Source organism: Bombus affinis, chromosome 12 (genome assembly GCF_024516045.1).
Source record: "Bombus affinis isolate iyBomAffi1 chromosome 12, iyBomAffi1.2, whole genome shotgun sequence".
Taxonomy (NCBI): Eukaryota; Metazoa; Arthropoda; class Insecta; order Hymenoptera; family Apidae; genus Bombus; species Bombus affinis.
In genome coordinates this window covers 4660726-4672671 of record NC_066355.1, presented here as the reverse complement: position 1 = coordinate 4672671, position 11946 = coordinate 4660726, and the positions used below count along the sequence as shown (strand labels likewise).

The 11946-nt window shown below is 36.2% G+C and overlaps 2 protein-coding genes, 1 long non-coding RNA gene and 1 other non-coding gene across 5 annotated transcripts in view; 1 reads left to right on the top strand and 3 right to left on the bottom strand.

Moving 5' to 3' along the window:
• Positions 1-407, bottom strand: part of LOC126922503 (uncharacterized) — a 77496-nt gene extending 77089 nt beyond the window's left edge. The window contains exons 1-2 of one of the 2 annotated variants that reach the window (XR_007712810.1): positions 259-407; positions 124-182 (exon numbers count right to left, since the gene is read on the bottom strand). This is a non-coding gene — a long non-coding RNA (uncharacterized LOC126922503). The remainder of the gene's footprint in view (positions 1-123; positions 183-258) is intronic. The other variant, XR_007712812.1, reaches the window with a different exon arrangement.
• Positions 408-477: 70 nt separating this feature from the next.
• On the top strand, positions 478-2481 carry LOC126922496 (cyclin-H). Its single transcript, XM_050735083.1, has 6 exons — positions 478-713; positions 1016-1240; positions 1304-1477; positions 1553-1778; positions 1858-1969; positions 2085-2481. The coding sequence occupies exons 1-6, from the start codon at positions 597-599 to the stop codon at positions 2224-2226; spliced, it is 996 nt and encodes a 331-aa protein (XP_050591040.1). The 5' UTR covers positions 478-596; the 3' UTR covers positions 2227-2481.
• LOC126922498 (homeobox protein ceh-19-like) lies at positions 1964-11820 on the bottom strand. Its single transcript, XM_050735084.1, has 5 exons — positions 9330-11820; positions 9128-9247; positions 4982-5208; positions 3094-3230; positions 1964-3035 (listed from the first exon to the last, which is right to left on the bottom strand). The coding sequence occupies exons 1-5, from the start codon at positions 9502-9504 to the stop codon at positions 2822-2824; spliced, it is 873 nt and encodes a 290-aa protein (XP_050591041.1). The 5' UTR covers positions 9505-11820; the 3' UTR covers positions 1964-2821.
• On the bottom strand, positions 3447-3519 carry Trnam-cau (transfer RNA methionine (anticodon CAU)). The gene has a single exon. It is a non-coding gene; the product is annotated as a tRNA-Met (tRNA).
• Positions 11821-11946: the final 126 nt, after the last annotated feature.

Below are 11946 nucleotides of genomic sequence, written 5' to 3'. Positions count from 1 at the left end.
TTTTTTACTGTTAATATCATCCTCATTATTCAATATCATTGAAACAGTCAAGTAAATATAGACGAATATAGGTGTATTGAAAAGACAATTGCATGCAATGGAAATTGAATTATTATCTGTTACCTTACTTGTTCTGCAAACAGCCTGCCAATTTTTGCATGTGCATCGTAAATAAACACCAACTGTAATAATGCAACGCATTTGTTAATTTTACGTACATTGCTGCATTGTATCGATACTACTGTGAGAAAATATTACATGCTTTTATTTTCTTCACTTAAAAAAATACAAGTACGTCTTCTCATCCTCTGCCGCTGCTTTTGAATCAAACCAGGTGCTTCCTTAGCGAACAAAACTTTTCCTGCGGAGAGGTTAGCGTTGCGTCCATCTTGTAGTTCGCGACCGTATCGACATAGGAATAGGCGCAAAGTGCGCCTAATGCTGCCCTCTGCGATAGACTAGTCGAAACATCGCACGCCATCTTGGATATTTAATGCCGATTTTTGCCGTGTGATTTTACAGTGTAAACGTCAAGTTTGAGTTTTGTGTTATTGTGCCTAGCGTATTTGAATATACTTATCAAAAGTACAATTACGATGTTCCCGCAAAGTTCACAGAGAAGGTATTGGATATTTAGCGATGAAAATGACTTAACAGCATTAAGAGAGAAAACCAATGCAGAATTTATCCAAAGGCATGGTGCAAATATGAAGGTGAGTTATGCTGCTTGCAGTGATAAATAAACGATGAAATTTTGTATTTTAATTGTCAAACCGTTATCGTGCGTATTATAATTAAAAATAAAAGTATTATTTCTAAATAAACTGGTGAAGTAGATATTTGACTCTATTGATAATTGTAGCTAAATATGTCGATACATATATACACTGTTTTATATGAATTTTTATTTGTCATTTTTCAATTCGTTTTTTGGTGTATAATTTTGTATTGCATGCATTGTGATATACACATGTTATTTCTACAAAACATAACATGGAACTTATATTTTAAAAAGCCAGAGCAGAGAGAAGAACATTTTCTATCCCACACAGAGGAACGTACATTACTTCGTTTCTATGAATTACAATTGAGAGACTTCTGTCGTCGCTTCACACCTTCAATGCCACGTGCCACTGTAGCTACTGCGTTGCATTATTTCAAACGATTTTACCTTAGAAACAGTGTTATGGATTATCATCCCAAAGAGATTTTAGTCACTTGTGTTTACTTGGCTTGTAAAGTAATTATATTATCTCCATATTATCATTACATTTTTGCAGTTTATCACAGTAGTTGATTTTAGGTAGAAGAATTTAATGTATCCATATGTCAGTTTGTTGCTAATATTAAAGGAGATAGAGAAAAGGCATCCGATATTATACTTAATAATGAATTGCTCCTTATGCAGCAACTAAATTATAACTTAACAGTGCACAATCCATTCAGACCTGTAGAGGGATTAATGATAGATATCAAGGTACATCTTCAATACCTTTATATCAGTGTAAGTTCAATAGTTTTGATGTATTTGATAGAATTAATATATTTTTAGACGAGGTATACATCTTTGGAAAATCCAGAACGGTTGAGGCCATATATCGATGAATTTTTAGAAAGGGTATTTTTGACTGATAGTGTTTTACTATATACACCAAGCCAAGTTGCATTGGCTGCAACATTACATGCTGCATCTAGAGCCTCTGCTAATTTAGATAATTATGTAACTGATATTTTGTTCTCTCAAGAACATTTAGTATGTATAATAGAAGCAGTAAGAAGTAAATATATCCTCCTTAATTTATGTTACTTTGTATTTCTACAATATATTTTAATTGGCATATATAATATATATTCTAGAAATAAGATCTATGGCTAAATGTGTAGAACCTCCTTCAAGAGAAGTGGTAAGAGCTTTGGAAAAGAAATTGGAAAAATGTAGAAATCAGGAAAATAATCCTGACAGTGAAATGTAAGTATATATTTATAATCTTAAGCATAGTTTTAAATATACTTTAAGTATAATGTAAATTATATTTGGTAACATAAGTTTCAACAAGATAAGATTTTTGTATATACTATTACAGTTATAAGCAGAGAATGCAAGAAATGTTAGATGAGGAAGATTTACAAGACAATGAAAAATATGCTAAAATTATACAAGATCAAGCAGCTCATGATGAGAAAATCTTAGGTGTCAGCAAAGTTTTGTCTCCTTCGGCTCTATAATAAGGCAATTTCTGACATTGCATTGATATCATCTTTTATACCTTTGCCGATTGTACACAATAATAATAAATAATTGATTACTTTATAACAATATGATTTAGGAAAGGATTACAATATTTATTAATACTACAATATATACTATTTAGAGATAAAAATATATTTGTTAGTTTTTCATTAAAATCAGGAAATTGTTATAAAAATTATTTACTGTATATATTGTATCTCTTTATAATAAATGCGGTTAATAAACTTTTTGTTTACCTTGTTCATTTTCTATACTTCTATCGTTATTTAAATGAAAATGTTTAATTTTTTACGATTTAGATGAGGATTACGTTTTCACTATGATATATTCTTGGCGCGAATTTTGGTTCCATTTTAGTATCATTATTTATTGTGATAATAAAAAATTAACAAATATCTTAACCGTTCTTTAGAATGTTTAAAAATGTTATTAATTTTAAAATTTTCAAAAATATATATCACATACCTAGATTTCTAACGATCCAATCCTGCACGACATTAATTATATTGATATTGCATATGAGCTTTACCAACTCATTTGATGTAACGTTAACACGGAATATTTTCGCATTTAAGAATCTTGATGCCTAAAGTCTAATCTTTGGCTTAAATGATATGTCGGATTACTTGTTGGGATGTTTTGGAAAATCGATGTCTGTTGACCCATTGTTAAATTACTTGGCAATGGTTGAACAATAGGCAAGGCAGATGGTAAAGGTACTGTCGCTAAATGTTGTGGAAAAATCGGTGCTCCTGGTTGCAATTGCGCTGGATAATTAAAGAACCTGCAAAAAAACTTTTCCTTTATAAAAAGTCAAATTTTCATTGAATATCGATACTCACCAAAGACGATCCTCGACGAAAATTGGTCGGGGTGCAGGAATACCTAAACTGGAGTAATATTGTTGCGCCAGCAGTTCCACGTCGTTTGTGTACTTCCTTTTCCACTTTGTACGTCTATTTTGAAACCAAATTTTAATCTGTAAATATAAGAAACAACACAAAAATTCATTAACAAATACGAGTGTTAGAAAATATTATTCGTTTATAGTAGTATGTTCAATAAAGAATTGAAGTGACCTAGGTGAAGAAAACATTGATTCGATAAGACATTAAGTGAATAACATAAGCTACGAAGTATAATATGTTAAGATCAAGGAAGTTCAGAGTTTCTCGTAACCAAAATCAAAAATATTTGCCCCGGGTGAGGATCGAACTCACGACCTTAAGATTATGAGACTTACGCGCTGCCTACTGCGCTACCGAGGCATTTGAAAAGCTTTTCGCCACCACATTTGAAATTGCAAACCTCGCAAGCTTGAGCTTTTCAAATATATTTATACAAAAAATAACGCTATATGTTTTATGTTAAATAATTGCGAAAATACAACAATCTTCAAGGGATATTATGAATTTAAAGAAACATACAAATTGAAGCTCCTGTGTGGAGAAGTGGATCAAGCCTGACCATGAGAAAAAGATGAAACATGTGAGGCAGCGCGGGAAAAAATGATGTCACCATCTTGGACACGATTTCTACAGAATTTTCTGAAGGGGAATGCCTAAACCGGATTCAGAACGTTCAAAGCGGTAATATATCCTAATTAAAAAATCGACGCCTCTTCGGTCCGTCGCTTCGAAGCATCCGTTGTCCCGGGATTCTTAGTTCTTGTGGCATGCTGGAAACGTACACACGAATCGGAGAAGCAGTAGAGCAAGAAGAAGGGGACTCCCGGAGCTGGCTCGTTAACTACGAGAAATATTGTGACAGTTATGTCTGCGCCACGACACGTCTCCTTCTTCCCTCTGATCCGTCGTCTGATCATCCTTGCCTTTTGCTGTGATCACGAAGATAATTATCTGCCTCGTTCGCGGTACCCCGCGATATTTCTACCGCTTTGGCAATTATTACAGTTCGCGACATTACTGGTCTGGACGATTGCAACTCGACCGAACAGAAAATATCCAGGGTATTGTCATAAATTAATTAGTTTAAAGCGATGCAACAGCAAGCCATGTTGCATCCTATAAAGTAAATGGAAGAATTATGTAACTGTCGCAATCCATTTCTATAACTTTGTGTAGGATTACGTAGCTAAATCTTTGTTGAAAGCTGAGCACTTCGGATCGCGAGGATAATATTAGAAACCGAATTGCGTAGAAAAGTGAGCAATACAGAGGGTTGCTTAAACGTGGCGCCTATAGTAGATAAAAAGAATCGAATTTCTAGGTAGAATATAATTTCTACGCAACACGATGATTAATTAAAGATTTCCATGAAAGAAAGGAGCGATCGTTTTGCGTTCTCGTCTTCTCCGTGCGAGAAGAAAGGGCGTATAAGTGCTAATTGGTCTTAAAAGGCGATCTTCCCCCATGGCGCCACAATCTGGCGCCTATACATATGGTGACCTTTAGAGCCATAATTCAATGCCCGGTTGAATTTGAGGAACTCAGGATACATGGAACTTAAACTATTTCAGGTGCCCTTAGGCTACGGAAGTCTCAGACGTTATCGCAATTTATTGTGTGGTGTGCATCTTGTTCGAAGCAACTTCAGCGAAATGTGTTTCCCTTTAATCACAGGGGACTCTTATTTAGTAGCTCCAGTTCTTCTCATTATTATGAAATATAATGTGGTAATTTTTCTTCTCCGCATGAAACCGTTAGGTAGATCAGTTTCCGCTCCGGAAATCTTTGGAATGAATAGCGACATAAATTATGTAACACGTACCTGAGTTTCAGTCAGTTTCAGACTTTTGCTGAGCTGTAGTCTTTTCGCCACACTTAGGTATTTGTTCCTCTCGAATTCTGCTTCTAATGACTTAATTTGCGCCGCGGTGAATGCCGTACGAGGCCTCTTCTTTCTTTCGTCATCGCTAATAGCGCTGTCACTTTTTTCTTGAATGTCTCTATCTACACCTGTTGTAGAGTTGGCACCGCTACTGCTGGTACACGCCTCTGGTAACATCGTGGAAAGGATTATACTATTTCTATATGTATTGTGAAGTACATCGGGCGAGAAATGATAATTAAGCCACGTTTCCTTATCGTGTAATTATCGAATAATTGCGCGACGCTGGTCATGTTACTTCAGCGGAATGAAAACGCGTCGTAATTAAATGAGCTCTAATAACACGTGCCTCATGCGAGATTAAATAGCAGACAACTGCGAATTATAAACTATAACATCGTATTCGATGTTTGATCAGGAATAAACGGGACTAGATTTAAACAACTAGTGCGATGACAAAGACCTATCATTAATTGTAAAGCGGTGGTTTATGTGCCGTGACGCGACCTGTTCTCATTTTAATTGCTTTTAAATGAGATCGGCACCATAGACGATACAAAACGCCGTCTCTTTTTAACTTAACCAGACCCAATTACCCCTTTAAGATTTCTTTCCTCATCAATCTCGTTACTTTTTTTCCCCCGTCGAACTTGTTTATATTTATATTTATCCCGGGCTTACAAGCCGCTGGTACAAGACGTCGCGCCTCGCCCATGAGGAATGTCTTTGGGGTCTCTTTTAGTCGACTGGTAACAGGATCGCGTTCTAAGTAGCGGGGATCATCTTCTAATTATCTGCCCATTCGTCATCCGACGAAAAACCCTGGCAGCACGACGCTCCACCGTTGAATATATGTATATACGTCTGTTACTTCAAAAAAGAAAAGTATAACTCGCAACACAGCAATACCATTCGTGTCATAGCGTACGCATACTATACCCTATTTTATCACCTTTAGAAATAATACATTATATATATATAAATATATGCATAGTGAAAATTAATACAAAATCCCTTAAATCCCTTGAATAACAGGATCAAATCGCTCGGTTGTTCGTGTCGTTAGAATATAATTAGCATCTCATCTGTATTAAATGTCTTGGAACAAGCACGTTGGAAAGATTAGACCTCATCTATCACTGTATCAAACGTGAAGAGAACCTGTTATTTTGGCATCGATAAATCGATGACAAAAGCTTCCTCCTTTGCAAGAAGAATGGATCGGCTCGAGCAACCCTTGCAGTCAGAGGTGCAATAAATATCTCGAAAAAAGTATTTGCGGCGTGGTTACCGGGACCGCAGAGTGTCGTTTACCGGCTACTAATTGTCAGATGGCGACGTAATTGTCGCGTTTCTCGCGCGTTTTTCGAGACTTCTCTTCTCTCCCGTACTACAGAGTCGTCGGCTAAAACCGTACCGCCTCTAATTCACTCGACGTGAACCACGTCGTACGACGTGCGTGCTTGTGCACGTGTAAATTAAGGAAGGATTCCAACTCGAATGCTGGGAAACAGTATGCGCAGATAATAATATCAAAGGCTACAAGTAGCACGTGTTTACATTTTAGATTTGAACGGTTATATCTGTTGTATTAGCACGATGCCTGTGGACATTGCAGTTAATAAAGAATTAAATCCGTCTTACTCTTCTCTTTACAGAATTACCTATAGGAAATTTATTGTAATTTTTTCTAACGAAACGTTTCGGGAATTTTTTTTTCTAACGGAGGTTTCACACCTTTCGTTGAAAGAAAAGCTAACATTCTTTTCCGGAAAAGATCTGAACGAGCGGAAGAGAAAAATATTTTCGGAGGGTGCTCGCGCGGCTCATTTGTCGTCGACTTTCTGACTCGGTTGCATTGACGAACGAGCTCCGCGAAGAAGAAGGAGAAGAAGAAGAAGAGGGAAGAAAGGGTTGGCGTGGAAGGCTACGATGCAAAAAGGAGCTTAAAACGTGAAGAAGCGTGCGGTGGAAGCCGACGAGGAGCACAGCGAGCCGAAATAGAACACCACGCCCTCTAGTTTACCTAATTGCTGCGAGCTGCGGTGAACTTGTCTCCTAATTATTCTGTGATGAATGGTGAGAGCACGAGTAGAAATGCGCGATAAAACGTGGCTAATTTTCATTCGTTCGGCGTTGCACGATTTCACACTCGTGGCCAACTACCAGGATAATTAATCCACACGCGTAAGTCATACCCATTGGACGCTTCAGAATAGACAGATGGCTAGATCTTTTGTCATGATCTAAACCATCGTTCACTTAGATTAATATCGTAGACTGCAGAGATTTCAACGAAAGATGTCTCGTTTTACTCTTCAAGGAATTGAAAATGATTTTGAGTCTCGAATTAGACCATTATACGTTTGGTATTCAACGATGATGATATCCCTACTATAATTCCTATATCTGATAGACAGTTGCAAGATATATTACGCGTTGAAGAAACGACCGAATAAATCGTTTATTAAAAATCGTAAAAGTGAGCCGGTAAAAAAGGAAAATATCTTTTGGACGACTTTACTCGTTCGCGAGGCAGCTTTTGCAAAGATTTACGCGTCGCGTTGACGGCTTTGTAGTTGGACGCGACGTCCCACATATCTCAGTTGAAAAGCACGGCGCAAACGAGAATTGTCCTTTCCTTAGATCTCGGATTTATCGCGGTGACCATTACGTTGTGTAAATCACACAAGACAAGGGCCCTTGGTGGAAATTAGTCGTCGAGAATCTAAAACACTCTTGGTAAAATGGAATTGAGCTGAGCCAACTATCGATGTCTCTTCGTACATTATGGCGTGGACATATAATAACACTAGTCCAGTAAATGGATATTCTGTATGAACTGAATCTATGACTCTAAGGAATTGATTCGCCATAACGATCGTAATACGGTTGTAACTAGAAAATGCATCGAGAGATTAAGATATGTAAAGAATTTCTTATTAACGCTGGAGATGGAAACCAAATAGGATCAACTCATAAGATATCGCCGAATGTTATCCGTTCATGGTGTATTTTTTTTTTTTCTTTTTTTTTTTTGTACATTCTGTACGGTGGAGATACGAAGACACATTTTGCCGCATTTCCATGGCAGAATTAGCAGGAGACAGATAAATAGTGAACGAAGAGCAGGAACATTGAGTGGGCGTGGACCCTGCAGGAAGTAATGGATCAAACTCACAGTCGTCCGCGCAAACTTACGAATTTGTTACCACGTGAAGGAAGCATGTGGATTCTGTAACAATTACTCCCTTTCACGTTGGTAACAATATCCGAATTAAGTGGAAACAATTACCCATTACTACGCAACGTGTAATAACTGCAAAGTTGGGATACAAAGTAATTTTAGTGTTTCGCGTTGACATCGGAATGTTTGCGTCAACGTATATTACGGATTTTACGACGTGTTTTATTGATTACTTACTTAGAGTTTTAATGAGGAATCTCTAGGTAATGAGAGGCAATTAAAACTTAAAACGATGACAGCGCAACGAATGATTAAGACTTTAAAAGAATCATCGTGTGTTTTCGAATGATTGGCACGGTATTATTTTAATACCGACTTTTTTATTGTACTATTGCGATATCTTGGTTGGCCGTGCAATTTAAGGAAATATAAATACATAACAGATACGATAAGATGTTTTAAATAATAGACTTTCAACTGAAATAACTCGATAGTTTGCCATTTGTTGAATTAAGACATTTTCCGAGCTTTTACCTCTGTGTTTTCATACAATATATAACCAATATATATCTTTATATATATACCTATATATATGCCTTTATTAACCAAGTAATTTGATAAAGCAAATACAAGTGTGCAACACCTGTATAATTTGTTGAGTTGCGCCGTATAATCTTGCAAAACAGTCTGTCATTAAAATCGAGTATCGCAAACGCGATTTTATAATGATTTCATTTGGATACGTTTAACTGATGAATGTTTATGGAAACATTTAATTTTATCGTAAATGTTAAAACCGACGTTCTTCTTTGTTTCAGTAGAATCGCTCTAATGCATTTCAATTAATTTTCATTGCAAATCAATTGTAATGCGGGCATAAAATTTTCAATTCAGCTTACCATAACACATTTCTGGTTCAGGGGTCGTGCAAACCAGATCCACATCGTTAAATTCGATTTCTTCTGCCATGGACATGGAGGAATCTGGCGCTATCAATTTCCGTTCCTCCGAATCATTTGCTATTTAAATGAATTTCATTTTTTTTTTTAATTTGCTTCATTAATCTTCGTAGAATGAAACGGAAATTTTGGACGAACTTACATTCGTGACCTTGCAAATACGTTTCGGTCTGAATTGATACACGAGTTTCCTCTTCGACAGGTTTCTTACTTGGCGCTAAAAGACTTTCGATACTGAAGGAGCATACTTTCGGACTTTCATTCAATTCCATCGATTCTCTATTGGTTTCTGATATTTTCACGTGTTCTTCCGACATTCTAAATTTCGATCGTTCTCAAATGCCTGACGCTATCATTTAGATCTCCGTTCGATGTTCCGATTGATTAGATATCCACTTCAAAGTACTTCAAAGATACGTATCTAGTGGTTTTTTAAGAACCGATCCTTTAAAAATCACTGCACATGTCTTCACTATGCTTATCACCATCGCATCACAATCACTACCTGTTCGTACAATGGTTCTCAAATTTGATTCGTCGGTAATTAACGAAACATTTTTGATTTTATTCTATGAAAAAGCAGAATGATGTGACCGATGAAGTTGCAAGTACGAGATCGATTCAGATCATTCATAGATATCCGTGATCCGTTCGCGGGATTAGAGTCGAAACCAGCGACTGATTGTCGGGGTTGCTCGCGATGTCCAACAATATTTTTTTTGGCAACCAAGTCAAATTCTTCGTTCTTCGAGGCGGCGACGAAAAGCCACGTGCTCATGACGTCATTGTATGTTCAACCAATCCTATGTAAGTTTGGGCGGTTCTTGGCAAGCACGTGCGTTTCTGAAAGGAGCCCCTAATGATCTCGTACAGCGAGACGGTAGCAGTCACTAAACGGTGGTAATGAGGTACCCATAAATTTCTGTCACCGCCATGAAACGCTGTTTAATAACTGTCTTGACAGAAAGCGAACGCGGTTTGATATCAATTTTCAATCTGTTGCATCCGCATCGAATATGAATTTAGAAGTACCCTGATTATGCCGAACGTCATTTCAACTTGGAAAATACGAACGATTAATTTCTTTTTAATATCTCAATAATTCGATGACTGTATGATGAGTTATATTCAAATAAGAAAATCGAGAGGAATAGTAGATGCGAAATATGTGTAATACGCGTGTATAGTTGCGAATTTGCATATAATGACCGGGATGATAAATTGAACGGCTTAAATGTATTATTAGACCTGTATTACGATTCTACAGAAATCTGAATTCTCGTAATACGAAATACGCGATAAGTTTGTCATTTACCTATATGATAAGGTCAGTGTACATTCGTTCATACATTTAATGAGATTATTAGACGCACAATTGTTTATATTAACAGAACGATGAAAGGGATGATAGAATGATACAAAAACTGTTGACAGATGCAAAACTTGGCTACGATTATGCAAACCAACGAAATACACTGCAGAAATTTGTTTCACACTTCAGCCAGCCAAATTGTGACTCTTCTGAATAAATCAGAACCAGATGATATTGGCTTGGAGTTAATTCTGATTCAAATTTATTTATATCCATCGCGTTTGATTTATATTAATTTTCTTACGTTTTGATTCGGTGCAACATAAGAAAAAAAAGAACGGTATAAAAGAACTTCGAATTTTATATCTTCAAGTATGAGCAATACATTATGATGGAACATAGTAGACAGTAAAAGGAAAGAACTAGTAGGTGTGTCCGTAAGATCACATTACTTGAACGACACTCCTCTCGCATGTTCTGCAATATGTTACGTTGCCAGAAAGCTGACACCTTTGAAGAAACAAGTCAGCCAAAATGTTTGTTAATTTTACGCTTAATTGGTTCCACAATCGATAGCATCAAGGTAGCAAGGGTGTAAATTATCGATTCCTTCGAACGTGTCAACCGCAAAATGAAACGGTCGACACACTTCTCTGGCATTTGTCTTCCATCGTTTCCTTGAACATATTTTTGGAATCATATTTCGTCAGACGAAAAATCACGCGTCATGATTCCATGTTCTCACCGTTGTAATAAACTGTCGTGTATCATCTTACCAACTACTTGGCGCCATTAATTATACGCCGCACAGAACCGAAAAGCAATGAACTTAAGATGTTTCTGACTGAGTGTAACAACAGGAAATCTTAGGATTTGTGTAAATTTTATATATATATATTTTTATTACTTATATAATAACAGAATAAAAGCTTTCTATATAATCGATACATTTTGCTTTCTATCGTAAAATAAAACGTAACGTGATCACTATTCTTAGTATAATTCTTGTTACTCGAAAAGATATCATAACTTTGATTAATGTGATAAAACAAAATAATTTTTGTTTGAAGAGGAAATCTCAAAGCATATATAATATAACTTAAAACCCACAATAAGTTTAATACTCGTACTACGAATATAAGGATGTATATTCCATATCCTTTTCGGGATGTATGCTTATCTGCCATATAGTAGTTGGAAAACTGCGTTTGGTCCTTATATCATTTGTAACTTATTAAAGTATATTATCGATTTAACATTTAAGAAGATGATAAGTAAACTTTCCTGCTTAAATAAAATGATTCGTTATCCAACGTGTTATCGTAATTGATAATTGATATCGTGATTATAACGACGTAACGCTTGATTGCAGTGCGACAGAACAGAAAGATGTAAAAGTTTAATAAAATATACTTTTTATCGAAGATATCGATTGTTTCTGTTGCAT

What these genes read in the sequence shown, in the direction of transcription:
- LOC126922496 (XM_050735083.1), top strand. Translation starts at nt 597, where the DNA reads ATGTTCCCGCAAAGTTCACAGAGAAGGTATTGGATATTTAGCGATGAA. An exon ending in TATAATAGAAGCAGTAAGAA is followed by an intron (nt 1,779 to 1,857) that starts GTAAATATATCC and finishes TATATATTCTAG; the next exon opens with AAATAAGATCTATGGCTAAA. An exon ending in AATAATCCTGACAGTGAAAT is followed by an intron (nt 1,970 to 2,084) that starts GTAAGTATATAT and finishes ATACTATTACAG; the next exon opens with TTATAAGCAGAGAATGCAAG.
- LOC126922498 (XM_050735084.1), bottom strand. Translation starts at nt 9,504, where the DNA reads ATGTCGGAAGAACACGTGAAAATATCAGAAACCAATAGAGAATCGATG. An exon ending in GTATTTGCAAGGTCACGAAT is followed by an intron (nt 9,248 to 9,329) that starts GTAAGTTCGTCC and finishes TCATTTAAATAG; the next exon opens with CAAATGATTCGGAGGAACGG. An exon ending in TTCGTCGAGGATCGTCTTTG is followed by an intron (nt 3,036 to 3,093) that starts GTGAGTATCGAT and finishes GTTTTTTTGCAG; the next exon opens with GTTCTTTAATTATCCAGCGC.